We start from the raw sequence: 27,931 nt of genomic DNA on the forward strand, positions 1-27,931 counted from the left end.
CTGTTCACATGCGACGACCGTGGGTCTTCTCTGTGGTAGAAACATGTGATTAATTGAATAGAGAGGAACAAGGTGGGACCATTAGCAAAGATGGAAGTCACAAGTTAGCAAATTCTATAGCCGATTGTCGTTGACCATTGCCACCTTATGTCGGATTTTTATTTTTCTTCCCTTCACTGTGGGGTTCGGTGAAGCTTGCATGATGGTGCTTGCATCCATTTCGTCACGTAAATGGGTCGCTCTTTCATGAACCGCGGTCCACATTTAACAGCCCGGACTTGTGCCGCAAAGGCACTAGTCCTTGCCAATTTGCCTAGTAAGCCCTGCCCCCGCCACCTAGGTGCCAAGGCGGTGTCCGCAACCCTGTTCGGGATTGGAACCGCCCGTCCGTGTTTAAGTTTAATCCGTCCCGGACAAGGCTTGCTCCGTCGTTTTATCTCCACCGGGGCCCTTGGACATTTTTCTGGCTCGTGCTTGGCTGCTGCTAAAAATTCAGCTGCTCTTAACAAACGGAATGCAGCCAAATTAGAGATATCAGCAGAATTACTGAAGGCATTCCAAAACCTTTTCGCAATATCAAGGTCTAAGAACGCACGCAAGTGTTTCATTCCCCAAGTGATGTCACGAGCATTGAGGGCTAACACTGGAATCCCCTTAGCTTCGGCACTGGGTAACCAGTCGTTGTCCGGGTCTGTTTTATCGAAATTTCTTCCGCGACAAAATATTTTTCGTCGAAAATCATTCTTCGGCTTTTAATTAATGGGAATAGGTCATGCGCCAACTCTAAACAAAAAGTATCACAGATAAATAAACAATAACCAATTTGATTAGAATAGGACATTGTAACAAACGCAAATCGTTCCGGAATTTAATCGAATATAAAATTTGACAATACAAACTCGATAAGGTAACCAAATGTTGACAAATTATGCTGGAATTTAATCTACGACTTGGCCTGAGAACACCAAAGCACTATGCTGAAATTTAATCGACAAAAGAACACCCAAGATAGCGATACACACTGGAATTTAATCGACAACGCAAATGTATAAGTCATAGTTACGAAAGATAAAATGCAGTACAAGAAAGTAAAAAAAAAAAAAAAAGTAAATTTGTTTGATTTGTGGGGGATCTCTAAAGAGTAGGATGTGGCTATTTAAAGTCTACAATCATGGTTATGGACGAAAGTTACAAAGGGAAGTTACAAACAGATGTTATGTATAATAGTTACCGGCAAAGGTTATAAACAGTTATCGATGGTTCTTCGACTACGCTATTTTGAAGGTTTTCTCGGCTCCACTACGTTGACGGTTGTTTTATCTACTACGTGGATAGTTACATTTTTCACGGCTGCATCTTTTTTCTGTCGATTTCTTCAAGTTGTTGATTCATCAAGTTGTGGATTTTTCAAGTTGTACATTCTTCAAGTTATCAATCACGGTTATGGACGAAGGTTACAAAGGAAATTTACAAACAAAGGTTACAGATAATAGTTACCGGCAAAGGTTATAAACGGTTATTGATGGTTCTTCGACTACGCTATTTTGAAGGTTTTCTAGGCTCCACTACGTTGACGGTTGCTTTATCTACTACGTGGGGATAGTTACTTTTTTCACGGTTGCATCCGAGATTGTCGACTCTAATTCTTTTTTTTCTGTCGATTTCTTCAAGCCGTTGATTCATCAAGCTGTGGATTTTTCAAGTTGTAGATTCTTCAAGTTATCACATGTCGAAACTGGACTTTTTTTTTTTTGTGCAAAGAGGGTCATAGGCCGGACAAAGGCAATAGGGCCCTCTGAATCAAACCAAACAAGACCTTGGTGCTTTCGTTACATATTTGCTTTCTATTCTTAGGATGGTCAATAGCATTTTGGAGGAAGCATAAACTTATTTTTTAAACTATATATGATGGGTTGAGTTGTTATATAATTTAGCTATATTTAACAAATGAGTTTCAATATGATATGAGTATTAAATGTGTTCATAAAACTAAACCAGATTCACCTCCATAGCTCTCTCTTCATTCTCTCGTGCCCTTGCTCGATTTCGCACTCACTCACTCCGCACTATTACTCCATTTTGATTATGTGTTCCTAGATTGAATTAAATATGAATCTGTTTTAGAAATATGAATCGAATCGAATATGGATTGATTGGGAGTCTAGTTTGGTGGTGCGCTAGATTTGTATTACAATTTTTTTTTTTTCTTGTCGAAAATTACAATGACTTATTCATAAATAAGTTAAATGGGTCTTTTTTGGGTCGGACTATTCGTAACCCGACCCAAATCTGATCCAATACACCCGTTGACGAGTCTCTCGGGGTGTGATTATACTCCCCATCGACAAGAAGGCACGGGAGTTTTATTTTCTCGCTTGTAATTGAGTGATGTAACGATAAGTGCGATATGATAAGTATAGTGAAATTTTCTATTGGATGTAATTTTAATTTAATAGTGAAGAACGATAAGATTTTATATCTTAATTTTTCTTTTTCGATTTTGGGTTTCACTTAGCTGTGAATGCACAGCAAATCCTAACAGGGTCCGGTGTGGACGGATCGCGGGAAACTACGTGCGAATCCAACCATAAATCTATCACGTGCAAGAGTCACGTAGAAAACGCGGCCCCAATCAGAAAAAGTCGCTGTTCATTAAAGTTGTCGATGGAGTCGACCAGGTCACGAGGACCAGATGGTCGCCCCTGCGCCTGCGGTATGAAAAGGACAGACCCTTCTCGGACCCTACTTCTCCGTCTTCGCCCCCTATTCAAGATCGAAACCAACCTCGTGGAATACGTGATGACCTCTGGTGTCTTATATATACACACACACAGACAGCCCTCTTCTTCACGTAAGAACCCGTGTGTAAGAGCTCATCATCCCTGAACATTCTCACATAATTCACGACGCTATCACCGCCCCAAAGGTCTCTCTGGATTCCCCGGAGCTGCGACGAGATCATGCCGCAGGCGACAGTGGAGCTCGATTTCTTCGCTATGGAGAAGCACCTTCAGACGACGGCCTCTGGCCCGCCTGATCGCCTGCGGGGAGGCTCTCCAGGTACGGTCGCCGGAGCTCGAACCAGATGTATTCACGACCGCATCAGGAGCGGTAAAAATCAAATCTCCCGCGTGCGAGTCTTGTATAGTATCTCCATCCTTGTCATAGTCATGTAGCTAGTTAAAATGCATCAGTCGGGGTTCCCTTCTTCTCTGTTGACCAATATCGCTGATCTCTACTGAATTTTAACATTTGATAGGCATCCAAAGCGCCGATCCCTCGACCCCGAGTGCTGACAACGGCGTTCAGTTCGCTTCCGGCGATCCCTTCTTTGTCTCTCCGCTGGCGTCGTCCCTCAATAGAGATGGTCCAAATGGGTTTGCTGCGCCAAGACCCGCGCACAGTTCTCTTCTCAGGTTCGGCGAATCGCATCAACATATACGAACTAGTTGTTTCCATAGAACACCTTTGTTATCGACATATACGAACTAGAACATCATCCTCGTAACTTGCGTATCTCTATTCTGTCGTTTGTATGGCTTAAAATTATACTGGTATAAGTCCATTACTTGTATTAAGCTTCTTATTTGACACAGGCCTATCTCGTATAAAAATGCTGGTATTGCTCCCATGACGATTTTCTACAACGGAAAGATGATCGTCTTTGACGTCCCTCGCATTATGGTATGTTGCCCTTCTCTTTCCCCTAAGATTCTATTTCCATGAACCCGGCGGCGACAATCAAATGGAGGCGGCTTCCAACATTAGATCTTTTCAGCTTAGGTCGCAAGAAAATGATTCCTCGTTAATCCGACAGTTCATGCATTAAGGAAGGAAGAGATTCATCCTAATCGTATTCGGCCGACGCTTGAATCTGTACAGGCCGAGAACATACTGAAGCTCGCCATGGAAGAATGCTCCAAGAGCCCTGAATCAGAGAAACCAGCGACTGCAAGGCCTTTGCCCCCTCCATCACACCAACATCAGTGGCTCGAATCTCTTCATATATGTTAGTGCTATTCATCTAGTTTTCTTCCCTTTTTTTTTCCCCTCGTTCAACATGAGACAAATACTCGGTGATTATGCAGATCTGCCAATGGCCAGGAGAAAATCCTTGCAGAGATTCTTGGAGAAGCGCAAAGAGAGGTGAGATATCAGACTACTTCCACTACGCTGCGTGCGCCTGAACCTCCCTAATCAAAAATTTGTTTGCTTCCAAAGCAAAATCCCATGTTATACTTTGAAACGAAAAGTCAACTTTGATGCACCCAATGTCACACCTTGGACTAGTAAACGCGCATGATCACAGCGCACCTTCCCGTATTCACGGGCTCCATGCAGGACCCTTTTGATCTTAGCCCCGGAAGAACGATCGAGTCCTTAGTTTTTGGGAAGATTATGCCTTTCGCGTTTAATTTCTCGGAAGATTACGCCTTTAACGCAGCTGTTTACCCGTCGAACAGGTTGACTTCCACTTCTCCGTACCATGACCCGGCGCCGGCGCCGGCGCACCTACCACGCTCTTCCGGGTTCAAAAATTGAAGGAGGTGGACCACGCGTGGCTGGTTCAGAGGCATTCCCACACGACTACATTTGTGTTATAGTTTAACGAGAATGGGAGAAGGTCAAGGACTGGATACTATTGCCATTGTTTAATCTCGTACTATTGTCTGTGTTTAGGAGATAGTGCGCATCTGTCTTAAGCTTAATGGGATGTTTTTGGTCGAGGTGCGGTTTTCTATGGCGCTGTCGTCTTGGACCGACCCCGATGTCTTCTGTCTCCTTTAGAATCTCTCTCCTTTTTTTCTTTTTTTTTGGCTCGTCATGGTCCGACATGCCACCTAATTTCTCCACGCTATCTCATTTTATCATAAAGTTCACGCGTTGCACGCCTATGTGAACTTTACATGGTACGATTTTATATATATATATTCAAAGTGTCATTTGTTCACGTGTTTTTGTGGGTGTTATATACTATTCCTCCAACTAATTTTGATCTCGATAGCCTCGTGTATGTGCTATCATACTGGTCAACGAAATTCGCGAGTGGCGAAGTTGAATTGAACATGCTACCAAGCCTCCTACTCAAATCGAGACAATATTTTATGTGACTGGATATGTCCTAGAAAAGTGTTGTCTATTATAACGGGGAAAAGTGCCGGAAAAGAAAAGTCGGGATTGTCTAATTGACCAATATGTGCTTTTATACTAATGTATATAAGCTATATTTCAAGGTGCATCGTGACTCGACACGTGTATACCGATCTTTCAATATCATACGCGGCAATTGTATTTGTTCTTAAATTAGTACAAAGGGTAAAGCTCGAAATATGATAACATGGGACGGATTTTTCCAACCTTGGATTCGCACAATCAATCTTTTGAATGTTTGTCGGCCTTCCAACTTAGTTAGGCAAGAACACCAACTTTTGTGACCGAATGAAGCGTGAGGACCTTGTCTTCTACTTAAAAGTCTCACTAATACAGATCCAGATGGAAAAATTACCTAAAAAGAATAAACCTAATGTAACCGTATCAATTCAATCATAAACTTTTATTTTGCTAATTCATACCTAAAGTGCCAATTTAGTCCTCCGGCCAATTTCGATCGAAAATCATTTACATGGACGTTGGCCATGGACATTTATAAGAATAATATTTTAATGATTTTTCATTTTTAAATTTATATGTTCTTTTATTTTCTTTTCTTTTCCCTTGCACTTAGGCCGGCAAGAGAGTCGCCGGTCCCAGTTGAGGGCATCACGACCCTCGCCGGGTTTTGGGCAAGGGCCACGACGCCGTCGTTCGTGGGGGCCGCGACGCCCTCGCCCACCGCCTCGCTCGAGGTCAACAAGGGCCGCAACGCCCTCGTCCACCGCCTCTCCTAAGGCCGACGAGGGCCACAACGCCCTCGCTTGGCCAAATTTGGGGAGGGCGTGTATACCCTCGCCAGCCCTAAGTGCGGCGAAAGAAAAAAGGTAAATAATAAAATATCATTTAAAAATTTCCATGTTAGCACCGATCGTGCCACGTAGGACGGCCGGCGTCCAAATCAGCGATTTCGAATCAAAATTGATTGGATATACCGAATTGACATAATTGTAATGAGTTTATAACTTTTTTAGTAATTTTCCACGAACCAGACCTAAGCAACGTGTCACATTAGTTAATCAAGCAAAGTGACTAGTTTCATTGTTAGCATTGCACAAGACACAATGTGGTTCCATCTAAGAAAAAGATCAGGTAAATAGGGCCACATTGGGTCATGTTATAGGAATAATGCATCTTATGGTTCCTACAAGTCACATCTTTCTTTCTTATTGGGAAAAAATCGAGATCCCGAGTGCAAGTCCGATACCTCAAGCGGTGGTCGCGGTCGCTAAGGTGGCGGGAGGTGCGGTGGCGAAGCGGCTAAGGGCAACGGTCCAGTTGGTTTAGGTCGAGTTAGGGCTCGTATTCAGTAGGAAAACTATACGGTTGGACACGCGTCGGAATGCGATGAAAGGAAAACATAAGCCTCAGATTTCCCTGATGACGTGATGGAACGGAGTACTTTGTTTTTTCAGAGAGGCAACTTCGAAGCACTTGCGAAAACATAAGCAAATTTTTCCAAGAGAGGGTGCGTGCATGCAACTCCTAAACCGTTCAAACACGGAACGGAACGTGATTTAGATGTTTTTTTTTTAGTGTGTGCCGCGAAGTCGATTGTGTCGGCGAACAGAGAACAGGGTTTGGTTGGGACTGTTTAGTTGGGAGAAGTAAGTGGGAAAAACCCATAATTTAAAACGACTCCGGCGTCGTTTTGCCGTCAAAGTCAACACTCGGCACGACAGATTCTGAAGTCGTCTCGTACAGGAAGCATCCACTTCCACAGCAGCAGCCGCAAGGAACGTGAACGGCGAACTAAGCTCGAGAAGCACGTGATCGAATTGTCTTCTTTGCGTTTTTCTCGCTTGGTGGGATCCTCCATTATGGCCAGTAGTCGGTCAGAGTCAGACATTATCATGGAGCCTCCTCCCGATTCCCCCGCCAATGGTTTTTTGCCCACGAAAGCTCGAAGGAAGCTTCCACCGCAGGTGACCATGTCCGGTCTCGAGAGGGCTCGACCGTCTTGGCTTCGGGTCTCTTTTGGTTTTTTCCCTTGGATTGGCTCGACAAGCCGACTTGGTCTTTCGTCAGGATCGCGAGGAGGTTCTCAATTCAAAGATTTGAACTGAAATTTCCTTTCCAAGGACATCGGTTGTGTATCTGCATCCCATATTTCGGGTACGTCCAGGTCAAAAGTGATGAACCGGCCTGTTTGAATGTTGAGTGCGCTTAAAAAGACGCACTTCTAAGGTCGTTTCTTTTGCCGTTCGGGGGGTTCCTACGTCAAGACGGGCTACCTGAAAATTCATACACGCCGCCTTACGGGCCGCATGAACCGGTTAGGCACGAACCTTTGGTCTGTATGAGCAGTTTGCGCGGGATTGGCTAGATTTGAAGGGGGCTGACTCGCGTTACCGAGGTGGAAATGCTCTCAATGTCCCGACCTATTGGGAGTCTAGGTAGGTTAACAGATATTTTCATTTCCGACCATGGCATCGATTAGTCAGCAAGTTTTAGGTCGAATAATATTGACAAAGTTAAAATCTCCAAAGCGAATCATGTAAGAGTGCTTGTGATGTGTGTGACCTTGTTTGAGATTGTAACTTATTGTTTTATGGAATTGTTCTAATAAGGTAAGTTATAAAGATTCTTAATTAGTCTAATATGGGCCTACATTGTGTAGAACGAGTTGATCCCGACTTGTGATAAGATGGCTTAACCGAAAACTCTATAATCTAACCTCAATGCATAAACAGTCTCTCATAAGGAGCAGTAATAGAATTGCGTCGTAAAGAAAAGTCTCATTGAACCACCAATATAGAGGGCAATAGAAAAGAAGCATTTAAACTCCGGATCGTCGATATTCTGCATCAAGAACGATGGGTTCCAAATCAGGTGCACAAATCTATTACCGTGTTTCTAAATTCTAGTTACAATGATCTCGGAGTGCCGTTTTCGCGGCTTACAAACCGAATTATCTGGGGCCCTCTCTTTTCTTTTCCTAAGCAATAAAGGATTGATATTGAATTGTGAATTCAGTTTTCAATTGCCTACACAGTAGGTGATGACGCTATTAATCTCGAGAAGACAGCCTATGAAAGGAATTCGCACATTAGATTGTCGGTCTCTTTGGGCAAGAAATGAAATTTGACCTGTTATAACTTCCTCCCCGCTAATTATTCCAACTACCTTTGGAAAAGGCAATTTTGCTTCTTCAAGCTAAGGATGTTCGCATCCCACGAAGAATTGCTTTTCTTTAGTTGGCCGTTCGTACGAGACTTCTTTTTGTCTACGATTGCTCGTTCTAAATCAAAGTCCAACAACTTGACTATTCTCGGGGAGGGTGACGTCATATATAATTTTTTGTGTCTTTGTCAAATTTAATCCAGCACCTTCTTCATAATTTCTACAACGGAAGCTCGCAAATTGACTTTCCTTAAGGTCACTCTACGATGTGACCTCCAAGTTATGTCGCTCTTGACACCGGGCACAAAATCCGAGCTCAAATCGTAAATAAGTCGAACGGCCAAAACCAAATATGGCAATGCAGCGCTCGCTCGCAAGGCACATCGACAGAACGAACGGTAGTTATCGATCACGAGCTTTCAACGGGCAGAGTCAAGTGACGTACGCGACGCGTGTCGGCAATCGACCGGCTCGAACCCGTGCACAAAAGTTAAAGACCGAGTCAAAGAAGATCAATTAGCGGGGGAATAACCATTGCTGAACATCCTTAGGGCAGCGAGCAATTCAATATAGTAGAGACCTTTTCACGTGCCAAAAAAAAAAACCACCAAATGAATGTGCAGAAGGACTTAGAATTACGAGCTGAGCTAAGATATGGAGACGAAATTCCGCTTCGTGCAAGGTAATGTGACAGGAGCGTCCTTCGATGTCAATTTTTTTCACCGTGAACGTCTGAACTTAGGAATTAGAGAATTTTCCTTTTGGCCAAATCAGCTACCTCCATTTTCGTAACCGCATATTACACGAATATCAAAAAATTATTTACAAAGATCATAAACCTTTTTGACGATTAGTCATTTTAGTTATAATTCTTTTAATTGTGCTAATTTAATGCTAAAATTTTGTGCGATTTATCAATTTTGATTGGAAAATGCTAATGTGACAATCTACTCGGTGTCGGATGTCCTAAGTAGCATGACAGATGCGGACGTGGACAATTTTTTTAAAATTTTTCTAACTTTTTTCATTACTTTTTCCTTTTTTCCTATTTGTCTTTTCTTCCCTCTTTCTTTTTTTCGAACTCTTGGCCGACGAGGTAGCTGGCCACAGGCTGGTCCGGGTGAGGGCATCTAGTCCCCAACCATGGGCGTCGGGCTCTCGCCTAAACCGAGTGATGGTCTTGCATGTGGCCGACAGCCTCACCAGCTGAGATTTGGAAGAAAATGGAAAAAAGAAAATGGAAAAGAACAAAGGAAACATAGAAAAAAAATTTTAAAAAAATTCACATGGCGTTTTCCAATTAAAATTGGCCCAAATGACTAGATGCACAACGTCAAACGGTTTAGGACTCATGTGGTACAAATACAATAAGTTTAAAACTTTTTTAGTAATTTTCCTAGTAAATATCTCAATGGATTATAAGGCAAATGAATAAGATTAATACTTTATCCCATCTCTCTCTCTCTTGCGTTTTTAATTTCTAATTTATATCTTACGGACAATCTTATCCTGCAAATTTTAAATTTAAAGGTCATTTATGTCATTTTCTCTTTATTTTGAGTATTTGCCTTTTCATTAATCAATTTATAAAATGACAATTAAAACTGCATACGAATACCACCTTGGTAGTTGGCACTTGGGGTTGAAGCTGAAGGTATGGTCGATGTCACTCTGTACCTCTTAAGTTGCGTTTGGTTCAACATTTGAAATGAGTTTTGAAAAAATGCAAATGCATTCAACCTACTCTACCTCTAAGCTTTTCTACAAAATTATGTAGAAGCTACTTTTCGATGAAGTCTAGTTAGGTACCGATAATATGACTAACCTATTCCAATCAAGATATTCCCGTTATTGCTTCGACTCATACTCCCCAACAAGCAAATCCCGCTCTAATAGCTTTGAATAAATTAAATACATGCATTAAGATACGCAGGCTTCTTATTCCACAACGACGAAAGCACTTGTTCACCCTTTCATATACTAGGAGATTTCACTTGGAAAAGAAAATGTTCCATACTAATAGATTTGGGTCCATAATCATAGGTTTTCAATATACGAGATCTTATAGCACATACCAATAAGGCCCTATCGATTAGTATTACACGGAAGAAATCAACTCTAGAATACCAACTTCCTTCCTTCGGAAAAACCGCCATTAGTCAAGGCTTACAAAGTTACTAGCTTACTACACATCGATAGAACTCCGGTGCACGTTCGGGCTCGCGTCTAAAGTCTACAAACTTCCAAAACAATGGTGGCGAACAGCGCTTGACCCTTGGCTAATTGCAACAGGCGTCCAACGATCCACACAAGCTCGCGCCATCAATATCGGAGACTTCACTAATACCCTTTAAAAGTCGGTGTAAATCGCTTATTTACCAACTTATTAAAGAACTCAGCGGATTCGACCCAAAAAAAAAGAGAGAGAGAGAGAGAACTCGGCGGAGAAGGACCGTGTCATCGCTATTGCAACAGTGGCACACTCTCTCTCTCTCTCTCTCTCTCTCTCTCTCTCTCTCTCTCTCTCTCTCTCTCTCTCTCTCTCTCTCTACACCTTCGACGGCGTAGACTAGTGTGAATGAATTGGCAAATAAGAATGGCTAAGGACATGTGACTCCGTACGATGCGATTAACTTGTGACATTGTTTTGGCGAAGGATAGGGACGGTCGGCTGATATGTGATGGGCCTGCGCAAGGGAGTACAACGGGCTCGAACTTGGCCTAATATTATAATGGGCCAACATGGGCCCCAAATTGGGCCGGGGGAACCGCTCAAACTCAATTGCTCATCGTCGCAAAGAAGACTATGACAGTACATGCATATTAGCCCACATAAACGTGAACCCAACGAGCATCACGCTCCAACGCAACGCTGCTCTAAGTCAAATAACGTTTCTGATTTTCTTTTTTTTTTTCATTTGTATTATTTTTTCTTCGAAATAGAAAAAGAGCAAAATCCATTTGAAAATACAAATTGATTTTTTTGTGTTTCCAAAAACAGAAACAAGAAGTAGCTTATTTATTCCGGAGAACAAAAAGACGGGCGGAAACATTGTAGAAAAGCAAGTTCGGTGTAACTTAATGCTCATCTTTACAATCACGAGTCCATCGATCACCGGTCCCCACCGTCGACACCGATCTTCGATTGCAGAAAAAATCATTTCTACTCAAAAATTTTTCCCGAGAACAGCAATGTTGCCAAACGCACCATTATATTTCGAAATTTGAACTTTGCGGGATAAGATTGTTTGTAGGATTGAATTGAAATTGAAATATGCAAAGAGAGATTGGATGACAAATTAATTTATGCATTTGCCATATAATCCTTTAACATTAAGGCTGGTTTGTTTATGAAAAACTTTTTTTGAGATATCATGTTTTCGATATTTGGCTGTGAATTGAAAATGAATTAAAAAAATATTTTAGTTTGTTTGATAAGAAAGTCGGAAATTTGTTGAATGGGCGTTGTGTCTTACGTGATATAATCGCACTAACGTGGACACTTTTTATATTTTTTTAGCAATTTATTTACTTTGCTTTCTTTCTTTCTTCCCTGGTCAGCATGCCTCGACGAAGGCCAGCAAAACGAGGGCCAACGAGCTCAAGCCTCGCCAACTTTGGAAAGGATCGACCTCGCTAGAGGCTCTCGAGGCCGGCCCACGCTTATGGCGGTTGCCGGCTGTCGCCTTTGTGGAAATTACGTCACGCCGACTTGGCGCGCCCATTGATTTAGGTGAGATTTTCGAGGGACCAATAGGGCGCGAAATAATTGACGAGCTTTCTAGAAAATGGAAAAAATTAAAGGAAAAAAAGGAAAAACGCGGCAATGAAATGTTCCTAGCTTTCTAGATGAGCGAACTGCTGACCAATCACCTTTCAGAAGGAAGTCCTCGGGAGGACTTTTTGGTCATTTCCACCATCTTCATCGTTGATACGACTTCTCAATCACCGTCAAAATCCATCGCGGATCAAGTCTTCGGGGCAATTCGACCATAAAGAATCGAACTCTTGGTGGCTAGGAAGAAGAGTCGAATCGAAGAGATCGGAGAGAAGAATACCCAACAGCTCGCCATTTCCGTCTTCGATCGGAGAATAAGTTCTCTTCAGTTGGATCGCCGCATCGCCGACAATTGCGATGGAGAAGAAGGATGAGCCGGTCATCGGAGTCCCGTACTATGTGGCAGAGAACCCCTACCAGGCCGGGGCGATACCCCCGCACGCCATCTTCGGCGATCCGAAGGGGATTCCGCTCCAGCAGACGATCTACCGGGACACTCCCGCTCCCTTCAGCTGCGTCTACTGTGGCGATTCCGGGGTCACCACCGTCAAGTACTCATTCGCTTCTCTCTCTCTACCCCCCTTGGTTACTTGTGCTTCTGGCTAGGGCTTCTTTCTAGTGGTTTTGAGCGAGGTTTGGGTATCTCCATATTATGCATCAAGTGATTGCTGTCGCAACGCAAGCTTTCGTTGACTTTTCTCTGTTGTTTCTTCTGTTTGTGATTGGTTGTATGGAATCGGAATCCAATTGGAGTTGAATTCCTCAAATTCCAGTCGAGAATCGCATGTTCTTGCCATTGGAATTTGCATTTTTTGAAACTTTGTAATTTTGCAAATTGGAGTTAAGTAGTTCGGGCATTACCAATAACGACAAAGGGAATTGGGCTGTCTCATGCTAACCCATGACAGTGTACTTCATCGTATAATGGTCAAATTTGGTCGATGATGGCCTTGGAGGTGAAGGTCCAATATCGTAAAGATGATAGTCATGGCAGACTGTTGGTGGTGGGAGGGTATTGGTAGTATTGACTAACTGAGGTGGTGGTTTATGGTGGTCATGCGGGGGGGTATGACGACAATGATGGCAGAAATCTACGCTTGAACAAGCTGAATTGGAGGATTCCAAATCCTCCCCCCCCCGCCCCTCCTCGTGGAGTATGATTGAGCCGCGGTTTCAGTCTTCTGCTCTTTCTTTAGTGGTGAAGCATCATACTTTTGCATTTCCTTGGTTGCCTTTTTTTCATTCCTCTGGAAATTGAAACTTTGGTTGTTTGAAAGTGTAGGGTTCTGATAACCGGTATTGTTCATACTTTCTTAGGTTCTGTTTTCTGTTATTATATCAGCTCTCCTGGGACATTCAGGCTAATGTTTACAGTTGAAGTTTATTACTGAAAGCCCATTTAAATCGTCTTGATTCTCGAGGAAAACAAGAAATTGAAAATTTGTATTTTACATGACACGAATAGCCTGTCGTCTTTGTTTGTTTATTGGTTAGGTGTTTTAAGAGAAATCACTCCCTTTCCTATATAAAAAGGCATTGTCAGTTGGTACTCTGTCAACCAAAGATTTCATAAATCTGACACACTCTCTAGATTAGTTGCAAGTTGCAGTGCATTTTCCAAACTTCTGAGTGATTGTTTACCTAGAAATCACATGTTTGCAGGTAACTTATGTAGTAACTTATGAAATGACACAAAACTGGAAAACCTTTGTGGAATTGTCGGTGTTCAGGAAGACTTTTCTGGATAGTGGATGGTGGTGTGTGTAGCAACTTCTCATGTTTCGTTTTGTTTTCCAGATCAAAGCCTAGTCTGGCAGCCGTTGTTGGTTGCATGATGCCGATGATGCTCGGAATTTGCTTTCTTTGTCCTTCAATGGACTGCCTCTGGCATAAATATCACTACTGCCCAAACTGCAAACAAAAGGTTGGACTTTAATTATGTGTATGATTTCACTTTATTTGCTAATCTACCAGGCAACCGGTTCTCGGTCGTGAAAATCTGTTGGGCATTTAGGTTGATCTTTCATGTTGACAAATCAACCTTTGTAGGTTGCTGATTTCAAAAAGGCAGACGCTTGTGCTGTGATGGATCCTCCACACTGGAATCAAGAGAGCTTTGCATTGCCAGCATGATATGCCGCATCATAGATATACCTTCTGCCAATACATACCTGTTCATGTCTCTTGTGGTTCCTTTTTCGGAGTATGTTCTGTATATGCTTCTGCTACATGTATTTTATGGAAATACCTGTGGATACGTACTCGCATATATGGTTCTGCATAAATGTCCATTTCTTGTGAAGGTAAAGACTCGATGTTTTGTTAATATACCGGGTTGAAATTCGCGAATGAGCATCAATATCTTAAAACTAGCACCGCTGATAGCAAAGATTACGTCTTGATTTTTGGCAATCATTTTCCTGGTTTCAAGTTTCTGCTGTTAACCCTCACGATTCATGGTTTCCTTGTTATGTGCTCTCTGCGTCTCCTTATCCAGAGAGAACATGTAAGTTACCGAGGCAAACCATTAAGAGTTATTTAGTGAGCTGAATCTAGGCATGGTCACAGGTCGTGAACCGCCGCTTCCGGTTTGTGGCCACTATGGAACCGGAACCGGCCCTTGAAGGGGCGGTTCCGGTTCCCCGGGGGGGAAGGGGGAAGGGGGAGGGGGGGAAAGAGCCGTATGCTTTTTTTTTTGGCCTGTTTGGAACCTGCCTGTGAGGGATCGGGCTGGTCCTGGTCAACGGACCGGTTCCGGGCCCAAACCGGCCCGTGGCTATGTCTAGTTGAATCACTTGACAGATTCTAATTTTCTCATTAGTTGAGCTAACTGATCAACTAATTCTCAAATCACTTGTGGAGGGTAAGTTGATAAATTAGGGTTGGAGATCGATCTATTTAGTTACCTTGCAGCTTAGGAGATTTTATTTTACTGAAAGTTGAAGTCATGTGGGTTCCGGGAACTTGAGGATCTTTGATCCTTCAGAGTAGCCACACCTCTTCCGCGAGTTGAATCCTCTCTTAATACTTGCAAATGAATGTTCATGGCCCGGCCTGGTCTGTTACATCGGTCTCTTCCCGCTTTCTTTTATGTCATAGGCCGGCCTGGTCTGTTTCCGCTAAGTCTCCCCGTGCATTTCCAAAATCCAATATGCCCTCTCGCCGCCCCACGCTATGAAATTAAAGGAATCGGTACATAGACTCTCGCGATCACAGGCGCGAGATGATTTGGCAACCACATTGTATACTCGACAAATGTTTGGTAGCATGAACGGAAGGGTCTACATGACGAGCCAGTTCACGTTGCGGGGAAGCATATAGCTTCGAGAGCATATCGAAATGCTCGGTGCTGTTACCTGCAACATGCAGAGATAATGCACATTTCAAAGTGCCTTCTGTGGTAAGGATGACTCCACGACCGCCGCCGCTGCACTTGGAGATGAAGCTCATCGGGTTGGACGGATCGGTAATGTGACAATTAGATGATGAATTGGAACTGACAGTCGCCGAATTAGCTCATTTTATAAAAAAACGAAAAGCCACACGCGAAAGCTGCCCTCAATTTAGTAATGTTCTACTTTTGTCCTGAGAACTTGAAATTTTCATAGGGAAAACCGGTTGTTCTTGTTTGTTATTGGATCAAATTCGCTCGCCCTTCTTTCATCATCTGACTCGATACGCCATGTATTTATCGAAGGTGGCTATTAGGTGTGTAGTCTTGTTGCTCTCTTCCAACTCCTGACGAAAAGCGACGAAAATTGACGAACCAAAAAACAAAAAGAAGGGATGAGGCAGAACTTGGGAAAATTACCAAAAAAAGTCCAAAACATATTGTAATTGTGTCAATTCAGTCCTAAACATGTTACAATTATGTTAATATAATTCTAAACCTTTTTGTATTTATGTCAATTCATTCCATTTGGGCCGGTCTTGACATAGACAAATTTTAATAATATTCAAATATTTTTCAATATTTTTTTCTTTTTCTATTTTTGTTTAGTGGCGGGCGAGGTGTTGGTAGCAAGGTTTGCTGGAGCTCGCTTACCATTGGGTGAGGGCCGCAAAGCCCTCGCCGGCCGCGAGCGAAGGTCGCCTTGCCTGTGGCCGCAAAGGCCGTCCACGCCTCGTGATGAGGCTCTGCTCAAAATGCGAGCTTTTCTCAAGGGATTCAATCTTTCACAGTTTTCGAGTTGGGAAAGATAGTGAGTAGGGTGGGCTCGCGAGGCGAGGGCTGCGAAACCCTCGCCTATTGATCTGCGAGCTTCGATGACCCTCGCCTACCACGGCTCGCTAGGCAATGAAAAAAAATAACAAAAATAAAGAGAAATAAAATAGAATAAATTCAAAAAATATTAAAATATTATAAAAAATTTCACATCAAGGCCAGCCAAATGGATTAAATTGACACAAATGCAAAAGGTTTATGACTAAATTGACAAAATTATAATAAGTTTAGGACATTTTGGGCAGACGTGTATTTCATTGGGCCTATTAGATTTCGATAATTGAAGCTTTAACATGGTTAGAACATGTGTTAAAGTGTCTATTGAAAAAGTGCATACCGTTCATAGAAGTTTCAATGCGTCATGAGAAGTGTAGAACCCTAGAAGGAAATGCGCTCCCGATTGGATCTTGCAACTCACTTTTCATAAGACTAAGTTCATGTTACGCATGTATCTTTGCAGGGAGGACGAAGAGCGATGGTTCGTGGTCGTGGTGGCAACGAAGGCAACAGTGATGGCAGATGAGAGAGAGAGAGAGAGAGAGAGATCGGCGAGGTGTGATTAGGAAGAGGGAAATAATATTTCGGATTTACAGATGTTATTAGGACACCGCGATTTGACAAGAAAAAACTTTCAACGTGAAAGATGGGCCGACAAGACGAAGAACGGCAGCTCCACCATATTCCTCTCGTGGTTGACGACACAGGAGTTCCGCATAATCTGCAGCAACGTAAACTGATGTGCGAGGCCTCAGTTGCTTTCTTATCAGACTCAAACCTCTCTGTCTAATGCAAACTACAGGCGCCTAGTTTGTCTCTTCTTTAGAGAGAGAGAGAGAGAGAGAGAGAAGAGGGTTTTGCTAATTTAAGTAATAGTTGGAGCTAATCGATGTATTAGATCAAGACAAGATCCCGAGTTCGCTGGAAACTAACGTTGTAGCGCACAGAATATACAATACATAAACGAACGTAGGTACCTCGGCATTCAGTTCGTGTTGTCGTTTTGTCAAGAAAAGCAACTGCACCTCTGTTTTCGCAATGTATTAAGACTAATCTTGCGGGTTTACGACTAAACGAATCCGCCATGATGATGCCGGGAAAGCCATATGGACTTGCAGTTTAATATTGGGTTCCGGACACTTCGTCCACGAGTGCTGGCCTGGGTGTTCTGATTAAGTTTGAACCAAGATTAATCATAGTTTATCAAGTCCCATGATTTTGTCTTTTACTCAGCCTCCTCTGCCTACGAGAATAGGAAGGATTCTGTGGATTCTCCGGCATGGGTTTGGCTGCTCGTTCTAAGTACTGCTGCAAGTCTTGGCTAGGGCACGACAACAATAGAAATATGGAACGACAGGATTCATATTCATGACCTAATATTCTCTCCAGAAAACATTTGCCAAAACCGTAAGGGAACCGCTCGCCCGACAGTTTAATAGTACCGATAATTATTTCTGACCACGCGTTCTCCCAATTAATGAGTATTTTATGCAAAACATACGGCGATGGTATGCGGATCTACGACCGAGATTATACCGTCCATAATAGTATCGTTAGTGAAGTATTTCCCTAATCGAAATCTACTAGCCCGACAATACTATTAGTTATTTCTGACCATACGATCTCACAATCAATGAATGTTTTATGTGAAACACGCGGTAATGGCACTGCATCTACGATTGATATTGTACCTTTTCGAATAAGTATTTTGAGGGAAGCATTTCCCAAACCCTAATATATGATTTGAGAGTAGTTTGAGAATTTCCCTTTTAAAGGTAAGCCTATCATGATTTCCAACGCTTGTCGACTCCAATCAAGAAGTATATATATATATGCAAGAACTTTTAGGCCTTCCGATTCGGCCAGCTCAAATCAGATCTACTCACGAGCAACTACTTGCTGAAGCCACGAGAATATTGTATTTGCATGACGATTGATACCCGTTCAAAGATGACAATTAATGTTGCGATTACTATGCGTTCGATTGGTCGACGACCATCCCACAAACTCTTGTGCTTGGCAATAATTTGATGCCGTGGATTCATCATCCTCACCGCTGTCGAAGGGACAAAGTCCTAAGAATCGATTACAACTTGCTTCGAGCTTCTCTTGCTCGATTCCATCAAACAATTTTTCAGAAACACTTCCTCGGTGGGACTATCCAACCATAAATTGAGAAAAAAACAAAACAAAACAAAGAGAGAGAGAGAGAGAGACTAAACCCTAAACAAGAAAATCCAAAACAAAAGCCGTACATAATCCCGGGAGGGTGGCGATGGCGGTGGAAAGTAGAGAAAGATGCCGCCTAGGCCGGTGGGCAGAGAGCGAGAAGGGCCAGTGTGACTTTTCGTGAATACGTCATGCATGACGCCATCGCCACCGCCATCTTATTTTAACCTAGGTAGCCGCAATGTATATCTGCATCACTCTCCATGACTTGAGGTATAAAATAAAGCTTTTGCTTTTGATTCGATTAAGGTCTCGGCTTCTCTCGATGCGTCATGTCTCCCCGTGATTTACGTCCCACCATCACCACTACCACCACCCACCATGATCACGATTATCTTCGTAACCTCGTCATCTTTTAACTTATAATATAGTCTTAATCTTGCGACAAAGTCCTCCTACTCACAGCTAATCGCCCTTTATTTAGTCCTAATCACATTCTCAGCCTTTCCATGGCTCGATGATGGAACATTAGTGGGAGGTTTGGAGACGGATTTGAGCCATTGATGTGAAGTTTTGTATTGCGAGATATCTCGAGATGTGGTCCTCGATTTAGGGGATTTAGTCAAAGTGGTGCACTTCAAGAGAAGGAAAAGGAAAGTAGGGGCGAGCATGGTTTCATAATAGAATCAAGAACCGGAGACCCAGACCAATGGAAATCAATACGATTTCGGGTTCTAGGACATGCAGTGCAAGTTCCAACGGAACCCGAAATAAGTCTTTGTATTTTTCTTATTATATATTTTCATGCGATCCTACAAGTATTTTTGGCGTCCGACGATGAGTATGCAATTTGGAACCACTAATCCGAACTTCAATTTCCGGTGATATCCATGATTAAGATTTTTACTTTGTTAACGTTTCATATTATTCATATGTATAAATATGAGTCGTGGTAATTGAATTGTAGCAACAAATGGTAATCATTAGAGGTGATAATTCACCGCAATCATTTAATTAATAATATATATGGAACATGTGTAGACCTTGAAACCTATGATATGGTAGGTTCAAAAATTGCGAAACCATTTCCGATAGGTAAGTTTTCAAGTTGAACCCGAATAAATCTTAGAATCGTTTACCCCGAAAGGAAAGTGAGAGAAGAAATAAGAGGATAGAAAGCTAACAAATTTGCACTATACATTACATGGCTAATTGAGAAGTACATGAATTTCACTCGTCAAAAGGATTGAGTTGATTCGTCGTCGACACTATCGTGGATTATTCTTTGTACTTGGTGGAGAGGCGATCGATAGACCCATCAAATGGGTAGGCCGAGTCGGGTTATGGATCAGGTCAAAAATAGTCTGACCCAAATTAATCAATCTCCATATAATAGAAATCCAATGACCCACATCCAATCCAATTCATACTCGGCCAATCCATATGGCTAAAACATTTTCGTATTCGATCCAATCTAGCAAAATTCATGCCCAAAATGATGTGACGACACAGAGGGAGTGAGCGCAAGAAAGGGTGAGGGCGATAGAGTCATAGAAATAGGTTGGATAAAAGTAAATCGTAGACTCATTTAGCATTCATACTATTTTAAATTTTACTGTTATTAATCCATTTATGACTCATTAGTGATTACAACTAACCCATTTAACAATCCGCTTCATGAAACACGAGTTGAGAAATGAATTTATGACTAATTTTGATAGGTTTAATTATCGATGGCGACGATGGTACGCATCCGAATGTCGAGCCTAGCTATGGAAGTGTATGGAAACGAATGCAAAAGCAAAATTTTGCTCCTGTTAATCTTGGAATCTTCTTTGCGAATTACGAGAACCGTGCCAGTTGATCACGAGGGGTGGGGCATAGCCAAAGACCACGAGAGAGAATCTCCTCGTACGTAAGCAAAAACCAAATAGTGATTAACGCAAAAGGCAACATTTAAACGTAGCTTGAATTATCGTTAATTTAATGTGGCCTTCCCAATTAAGGGGATGGACCACCAATAATTAAAATAAAAAAAAAAATCCAAAACTTGCTCCCTTCAAACGAGGCCCATCGAAATGAAATCCACCCAAAAAATGGAAAGTCTGCACTCGATTCAACCCTCTTATCTTTCTCCTTTTCCATGTTCCTCCTTCCCCTTTTAATCAATAATCGCGATTAAATTAACTCATAATCCAATAAATTAGTCGTCTTAATTATTGATTACGATGATGGCGACTCTCTCTCTCTCTCTCTCTCTCTCTCTGCGTCTCTTTTCGTTGGCTGACTGACCCAAAAGGAAGCATAAAACAAAACTGGCCTTAATTGAAAGCCGATTTTGGTTTGGAGGCATGAATTCGGCGTTTAAAAATTGACGTGGAGCCCAATAAAATATCAATCATTTCTGGGGGCTGATTTTTCAATTCGGAATAATTGGTGGATGGGGAGGGGGCATTTTGGGGAAAGAAGATGTCATCCGAACCGAAACTCTTGTTTTCATTGCCAAATTGAGATAACGACCTAGGTCGGTATGGAGGAAATTGCCGGAAAGGGCTTCCTCTTTCGCGATATTTCCAAATCCATCCTCCACTTTAATTAGGGAATTTGTTGTGATAGTTTCTGATGAATCCCTGTATTTGACTGTACTAGCGTGATATGGACTAAGATTTCCGCCTTCGTTTTGTTTCCGGATTCGACCCACGTTTTGATTTTACATTGATAATAATAAGAAAAAATTCACGGCAATGAAGAAATTGTTACTGGTCATAGTCAATTATTGAATGTCAAAGTTAGATGTTTAGAAAGCGTGAAGGGAAAATGGATAATTTTGTGTCTCGTTCTGTACACTTAATATTTGCTTGAATTAAAACTTCCCGCACGGGTTTAACGTTAACGTAAGGGTGGCGATGCGGCTGCAGCGGCGCGCTTGTTCGTCCTCGTGATTGCGAGCGGAAGAGAGAGGGTTTCGAAAGGGGAAAAGGGTCAGCCTCGCGATCCTATTCAAAAACATCGCCGGACATTCGTCAGCGAAACGAAAGACGAATCTCGAAGAAGAAAACAAAGATAAGGGAAAAAAAAAAACTAACCGAAAATGTAAACATACTGGTTAATTATTCTCGTGACAATCGCGTTTGCCATATCGAAAGTCAAATATTGCATGTAAGTAGAACAAATTCACGAAAGTGTATGGGAAAAATCTGAAGAAAGAAGCGATGAGTGTCGATGGATACGTAAAAATCTCCGAAAAAGGGAGAGAGAGAGAGAGATGTGTCGTTGCTTTCGCGTTTCTCATGTGCGTATTTGAAACAATCCCAGCAAATCCTTTCGCCGAAAAGAAGGAACTTTCTCTCTCTATCTCTATCTCTATCTCTATCTCCTTCTCCTTCTCTCTCTCTTTCTTATTTGCTGCTCATTCATTCATAGTGTCCCAACACAGTCCAGTCGTAGGTAGGGGTCGCTCTCTCTCTCTCTCTCTCTTTCTCTATCTGTTGTCTGTCTGCTTGAGAGAACGCGGAAAATGGCGAGTCCCAATTCGAGGACGCCCGGCGAGAAGAGCGTCCCCTGCGACTTCTGCACCGACCGGTTGGCCGTCCTCTACTGCCGCAGCGACGCGGCCAAGCTCTGCCTCATCTGCGACCACCACGTCCACTCCGCCAACCTCCTCTCCCGCAAGCACCTCCGCTCCCAGATCTGCGACAACTGCGCCTCCGCCCCCGCCTGCGCCCGCTGCTCCACCGACAACCTCGTCCTCTGCCAGGACTGCGACTCGGACGCCCACTCCGCCTCCCCCGTCCCCTCCTCCCACCATCGCTCCCGGATCGACGGCTTCTCCGGCTGCCCCTCCCCGCTCGACCTCGCCTCCCTCTGGGGCCTCGATTTGGCCGACGAGGGCAAGGGGTCGGCCCACTCCGCCCGGGACGATTCCCAGCTGATGCAAGATGTGATTTCGAGCATGGAGGGTTGGGTGTGCGGGGCCAATGGAAACGGGTTCGGCTTTCAGGACTTGATGGTGCCCAAGGACGCGGCTTTGGCGGCTCCTTACCCCGGCGTCGTCAAGCAGGGATCGACGGGTCGGACGAACTGCGGGAGGCGTAAGCAGGAGATGCACAAGCAGTTGGTGGAGTTGCTGAACAGCGATCTTGAGGATAATTCCGACGGCGGAGGTGGAGGCGGAGGGGGAGGGGGAGGAGATAATTTGGTGCCGAGGACGCCAAATAGGACGACGGCCGCGTGGCCGGAGAATGGGGAAGAGATCTGTGGGGAGCATCGACACGGGAGTGATGGGGTTGATGCGGTGGTGATGGATCATCACGAGCCATTTCAACAGCCGCCGACTTTTACTTCTTTGCTGATGTTCCCGACGCAGCGTGATTTGGAGGAGACCGGACGGAGTGTCGTCGGAGTGGGGACTAGTAATGTCGCCGGCCAGAGTACTCAGGTTTGGATATTGATTATGTTGCCTTCTAGTTGGTCAGTCACGCCATGTCTTGTACTTTAAGTTCGTTATATGATCTGGGGATTGGCTTCTTGCAATGATAGATTTCATGCTTTATTAGCTGTGTTGATTACGAGCTTTGGGAGATGGTTCTCGGGCTGGTGACTGGTTTTCGCGACCGCCGTCATGCTCTTGGAAAACGGCCTAGTTTTTCATGCCGGAAGCTCCCCGGAGGTTGTGTTGACTTTAGGACTGGATCTCTTTTTGGTTTTCTTCATGTGATGATTTCTGTTTCTGGGAATGCCCTTGGCTTCTTGCAGTGGTGCTTCGGTCTTTTTTGCTAGTTTTGTGATCAATTTGGAATCGAAGATAAAAGAACTCTCTCTAGGTCTCTGGTGCAACTATGGGCTTTTATCATTTTAAGAATGCAGCATTCTCGCGTTGATCATGGTTAAGAGCCTATCATTGATTCTGAGGACTTGCTTAGTCTTTCGCTTATGTTGTTAGGTTGATTCTTCTGGCACCCTACGCCGAGCTTCTCTTGGACTTTGAGGAATTAAGTTCGGTGCATTTTGATGCTGTTCTCATTTTAATCTCGTTCCATGTTGAACTGCTGCTTTGCGTAGTATGTAGCGTAGTGAGGCTAACCGTTGGTTTTTTTGCTCCTCTCAGATCTGGGATTTCAACTTGGGACGGTTGAGGAGTCAAGAAGAAGCTAGTGCAGTGGAAGTTGGATATGGCGAAAGTAACGAAGGTTTTATGATCAAGAGTTACGATGAACTAATGAAAGAGACATCAATCATGACTACAAAAATGTTTGGGGATGTGTACCAGCTGAATGGATATCTCTTGCCTGAGGATATCGCATTGTACAATGTAAGGGTGTCTAATGTCTCAGTATCTCCACTTTTTTTCCGTCCTGATTCACATCTTGCATTTATCTATCTTTATATCTTGCTTGACAAGGCCTGGAATGCTTTGACAAGAACTAGCTAAGAAACACCCGATGATCTTGAGCAAATTCAAATCTTAGCTGAACATGAAGCATGGTTTCGATAATAGTAGGTACAAGTATATGCCTCTTGGATTGCACCATCCGTTATATTGTGCCGTTTCTGTTCTGGAATAGATGCATAAAGATTCAAATATTTTATTCTCCTGCCAGTCTGCCACTTACACCATCTTGAAACTTCACGATGGAGACTACCAGTTTAAGTGTATGTAATATGTCTATGGCCCCACAATTTAAATATGTCCTGCATTTGTTGGTGTTGTTTGTTCCTGTAACCTGTAGGCCTAGGCAATGCTTCACATCCTTGCATGTCCTTAAGATGTCTGGAGTTTGGTGTGATTTGATAACCGTACCTTCCTTAGATCTGATGGCTGTCTCATGCTTGAGAGCCTTAGGCGCCTAAATTTCCTTTCTGTTTTCTTTGAAATGATAGACAAAGTTCGCCACTAAATTTTGTTGACGAAAGCAGATTGACAATATATTATGTTGAAATGTAATATACCCTTTGATCAAAGCCTGCAGGTGAACTTGTTTATATTATGTGCGTGTCATGTTACTTATTGCATGTTACCAATGATACTGTGCCTATATCATTCAATCATCACGTTTTCAACACCTCGACCTAGATAGAAAAGTTATGGCAAACACATATAAGAAATGTCACAGTTATTGATTTACTTATGTTCCTTGTAAAACTAGGCATTGGTCATATGGGTTTTGTTATATAGTGTGACCTTGAGAACTTGTTAAGTAACTCATATAAGAAATGTCACAGTTATTGATTTACTTATGTTTCTCATGATGTTCAATGCTTTGAGTATCCTTCTTTTCTAATTAGTATATGCTTGACGAGAACCCTTTTGGGCACTCTAAACACGACCCTGGTTGGTTATATTTTATGAACAGGAACGATCTTTTCTTTTGTTGAATGTGAATCACGATTCTTTTAGTTTATGTATTCAACTCATATATTCTCTCTACTTCATTGAGTCGAAAAGACTGGTAAAATTTGCACTTTCTGATGTTTCTGAGACAGACTTAGAAATGTCTTTCTACTTCTACATTCAAGCTTCTCTTCTCAAAGTGAATATCGGATTGTTTCTAACGCCGCAGGCCAATTCAAGTAACCTGGGTGCGAGCCAAGGGCCAGCAACATCTGAGAGTAACAACTTACCCATGCCCAGGGCTAAAGCCAAAGGCTCTACTAACTCCAAGGGTTACAATTTTGCGGATCAGACATTGATCACGAGTGGCAATGACATGGGAATGGCGGTGAAGACAAAGGCTGACTTGGAGTTGCTGGCTCAAAACAGAGGCAACGCCATGCTCCGTTACAAGGAGAAGAAGAAAAACCGGAGGTGTCTTTTTTGTTGATCCTCTCCTCCTTTATTTCTTTCCAGCGCATAACAGCTTGCCTGCTTTAGGGCGCTTCTTCGCGAGCATTAAACCAATCGATTCTTTCTCATCACACACAGATACGAGAAGCACATAAGGTATGAGTCGAGGAAGGCAAGAGCCGACACCAGGAAGCGAGTCAAGGGTCGGTTCGTGAAGGCTAGCGAAGCCCCTTGATTGTGTTGCCTGTAGTAGCCAGATGAGCTGCTCCCTTCTTCACTCTCTCTCTCTCTCTCTCTCTCTCTCTCTCTCTCTCTCTTTTCCTCAATTCTTTGTTTGCTTGTAAATAATCTTTTGACAAAATCAGCCTGTCTCCCCATGTTGTAGTGTATGATTTGAGCAAGTCTTAGATTACGTGTATTTGCTGTCATTACTCGTCGGTTATCCTCCTCTCTTCTTATATATCAAGCATTCTTGCTAGGGATAGCTGATGATTATTCCAAGTAGGCACAAACTCTTTTTTTTTTTTGGGGGGGCGTGGGGGGGTGGTTTTGTGTTGTTCCTCCTTTTTTTAATCATAAAGGGTGATTTTATTATTATTTTTTAATACCCAAAGAGGTATACATCATCATGGCTAAGAACAAAAGAGAGAAGCTTGAACCCTAATCCAGTCTGGCTTCTTCTGATGGGCTGGTACTTAGGGCTGGGTCAAAATGGAAAGAGCCCTTTTGAGCTTTGACCTTCTTTTCCTCAATTTCCTTTTACTCAACTTTAAACGACCAACAAAAAAAAAAAAAAAAAAAAAAATTTAAACTGCGCCAATTCAATAAATTGTTCATATTTTATTTTTTAACTTTTAACTTTTGGTGAAGGATTGACCAAGATAATCTTGAGTGTTCTTTTTATTAAATTCCAAGTCCCATGGTGTCGCCAGCACTTATGTGATTGTTGTAATATACTAGGAATACCAAGTCTAATTCATAAGATTAATTTACTAAATAACTTAGCAATCTTGACTAAATATTAGATAAATCGGTCTCTGTGCAAAACGTTAATAAGAGCCCAGCACATCATTTTAAAAGTCAATTTCAACGTAACTAGCGCCACTCTTTGAGATTGCGAACAATAGTCGAAGAAGATAGTGAGATGTCTGAATTACACGTTGATAAGGGTGAGCTTAGTATGCCCTAATTTTCCTTGCCCAAATTCACTTCATGAGCCATGATGGCTACGTAATGAATTCGTAGAAACGAGCAAGGGATGTGTTGTACGCGCTGAGGGGAGCAGTGAAGGACCCGGACAGCGTTTTGCAGAGCTGGGACATGACCCTGGCCGATCCCTGCACTTGGTTTCATGTCGCCTGCGACCGCCATGGTCGGTTCACCCGACTGTATTCTTCTTCTTCTTCTTTCTCTCCCAACCTTTCTCTCTCTGTCATATGATTTCTCTCTCTCTCTCTCTCTCTCTCCGTGTATGTGGTATCATACGTACAAGTTCATGTTGTTCAACTCTCGATTAAGGCGGAAGTACTAAGCATGCACGCACAAGTTCATGTTGCTCATAATGCGTGACCGCCTGCGGAAATTTAGTGGGTCGTTTAATGCTCCGGTTTCGCTAGGCTATGCTTTCCTTTTTTCACGGTGGAATCAATAAAAAATACATGGATGTGAGCTGGGAGATGTACATGAATGAATTAAGGGGCACAATACCGGAAGAACTGGGAAGAGCTGAAGAGCCTCCCTCAAGAGCTTGGATTTGTACCGCAACAACCTCACCGGCTCCATTGTTGCTTCTCTCTCCAACCTCTCCAATCTCTAGTTCTGTGAGCGCCTCTCTTCTTCTTTTTCTTCTTCTTCTTCTTCTTCTTCTTCTTCTTCAAAGCAAATGACTTTAGAGAAGTGCTTTTAATTATCTCAATTTCCGGTTCGCTATGAATGGCATGCTTCGATGTTCTTTCCATAAGAGATTACGGAATTCCTTTAAACCGCGATGGGAAGGTAAAAGGAGGATGCGAACGTTTTAGCATCTTCTTGTCTTTGATTATATGGAGACATGCTTATCATGTGAATTTCCCTAAAAACCTAGGCACCCACTCGCTGAACTCAGCACAACAACTCTCTGTCGGGCTGTGTTACGTTGTGGAAACTTGTGGGCATACTGTCGCGTTTGACTTTGCGCGCTACTGCCCTTTGGCTGTACGAGTCGGAGCAATTAAGAGGGGAGTTGTTGTCTTTGGTTGCAACTGACGGATCATGACGTACCCAAGAGCAAAATTTGAGTTCAAGATCTCAGAGCTCCTCCTGTTTTAGGACACAGGCTTCATTTCAATTTTCATGTACCTTGCAGATTTGGTTTTTCTCGAATGGAGAAGCATGTGGTATGCAGTGATTGTACCAAACTAACAGCAGTGACCGTCATCGCCAAAGACGTATCCTTTTGCATGAAGCACGCCTCTTCTCATAAACACTACATATTACTGAAGTACATTGTTTGATGAACGGGGCGGGACTCAAAAGTAAGATAAAATTTATCAAGAACAGGAACTGAACAGTGATCAAGCGCAGTGGCAACAAATATTGAATCGGTTCGAGATCAGCACCCGCATGAACAAGGGGGAAACTTATATTACCTTCGCAGATGCCAAACTGGTTCGAAAGCTGTTGAGAGGGGACAAAAAATGATACATACCAAAACAGAAGGTACATA

At 42.8% G+C, this 27,931-nt stretch overlaps 3 protein-coding genes across 5 annotated transcripts; all 3 read left to right on the forward strand.

Annotated features, from left to right (window-relative positions):
* Positions 1–2,838: 2,838 nt before the first annotated feature.
* On the forward strand, positions 2,839–4,996 carry LOC115749379 (protein TIFY 9-like). 2 transcript variants are annotated; one of them, XM_030686170.2, is made up of 6 exons: positions 2,839–3,111; positions 3,260–3,416; positions 3,597–3,684; positions 3,883–4,009; positions 4,089–4,146; positions 4,464–4,996. In XM_030686170.2, the coding sequence occupies exons 1-6, from the start codon at positions 2,961–2,963 to the stop codon at positions 4,540–4,542; spliced, it is 660 nt and encodes a 219-aa protein (XP_030542030.1). In that variant the 5' UTR covers positions 2,839–2,960; the 3' UTR covers positions 4,543–4,996. The 2 variants fall into 2 exon arrangements, with proteins under 2 accessions (XP_030542030.1, XP_030542032.1); XM_030686172.2 differs by having other exon boundaries at positions 2,839–3,060.
* A 7,220-nt stretch (positions 4,997–12,216) lies between these two features.
* LOC115749380 (GSH-induced LITAF domain protein) lies at positions 12,217–14,402 on the forward strand. The gene is made up of 3 exons (XM_030686173.2): positions 12,217–12,603; positions 13,850–13,976; positions 14,102–14,402. The coding sequence occupies exons 1-3, from the start codon at positions 12,410–12,412 to the stop codon at positions 14,183–14,185; spliced, it is 405 nt and encodes a 134-aa protein (XP_030542033.1). The 5' UTR covers positions 12,217–12,409; the 3' UTR covers positions 14,186–14,402.
* Positions 14,403–21,860: 7,458 nt separating this feature from the next.
* LOC115749445 (zinc finger protein CONSTANS-LIKE 15) lies at positions 21,861–25,728 on the forward strand. Of its 2 annotated transcripts, XR_007198881.1 has the most exons (5): positions 21,861–22,881; positions 23,551–23,754; positions 25,004–25,073; positions 25,106–25,248; positions 25,366–25,728. XR_007198881.1 is itself a non-coding variant. In XM_030686273.2 (4 exons), exons 1-4 carry the CDS (start codon positions 21,961–21,963, stop codon positions 25,460–25,462), a joined length of 1,467 nt encoding a protein of 488 aa, XP_030542133.1. In that variant the 5' UTR covers positions 21,862–21,960; the 3' UTR covers positions 25,463–25,728. The 2 variants fall into 2 exon arrangements, 1 of the variants encoding a protein (XP_030542133.1); XM_030686273.2 differs by having other exon boundaries at positions 21,862–22,881; positions 25,004–25,248.
* Positions 25,729–27,931: the final 2,203 nt, after the last annotated feature.

Source organism: Rhodamnia argentea, chromosome 6 (assembly GCF_020921035.1).
Source record: "Rhodamnia argentea isolate NSW1041297 chromosome 6, ASM2092103v1, whole genome shotgun sequence".
NCBI classification, from domain to species: domain Eukaryota; kingdom Viridiplantae; phylum Streptophyta; class Magnoliopsida; order Myrtales; family Myrtaceae; genus Rhodamnia; species Rhodamnia argentea.

What these genes read in the sequence shown, in the direction of transcription:
- LOC115749379 (XM_030686170.2), top strand. Translation starts at nt 2,961, where the DNA reads ATGCCGCAGGCGACAGTGGAGCTCGATTTCTTCGCTATGGAGAAGCAC. An exon ending in TCACGACCGCATCAGGAGCG is followed by an intron (nt 3,112 to 3,259) that starts GTAAAAATCAAA and finishes AACATTTGATAG; the next exon opens with GCATCCAAAGCGCCGATCCC. An exon ending in TTGACGTCCCTCGCATTATG is followed by an intron (nt 3,685 to 3,882) that starts GTATGTTGCCCT and finishes GAATCTGTACAG; the next exon opens with GCCGAGAACATACTGAAGCT.
- LOC115749380 (XM_030686173.2), top strand. Translation starts at nt 12,410, where the DNA reads ATGGAGAAGAAGGATGAGCCGGTCATCGGAGTCCCGTACTATGTGGCA. An exon ending in TCCGGGGTCACCACCGTCAA is followed by an intron (nt 12,604 to 13,849) that starts GTACTCATTCGC and finishes TTTGTTTTCCAG; the next exon opens with ATCAAAGCCTAGTCTGGCAG. An exon ending in GCCCAAACTGCAAACAAAAG is followed by an intron (nt 13,977 to 14,101) that starts GTTGGACTTTAA and finishes CAACCTTTGTAG; the next exon opens with GTTGCTGATTTCAAAAAGGC.
- LOC115749445 (XM_030686273.2), top strand. Translation starts at nt 21,961, where the DNA reads ATGGCGAGTCCCAATTCGAGGACGCCCGGCGAGAAGAGCGTCCCCTGC. An exon ending in TCGCCGGCCAGAGTACTCAG is followed by an intron (nt 22,882 to 23,550) that starts GTTTGGATATTG and finishes TGCTCCTCTCAG; the next exon opens with ATCTGGGATTTCAACTTGGG. An exon ending in GAGAAGAAGAAAAACCGGAG is followed by an intron (nt 25,249 to 25,365) that starts GTGTCTTTTTTG and finishes CATCACACACAG; the next exon opens with ATACGAGAAGCACATAAGGT.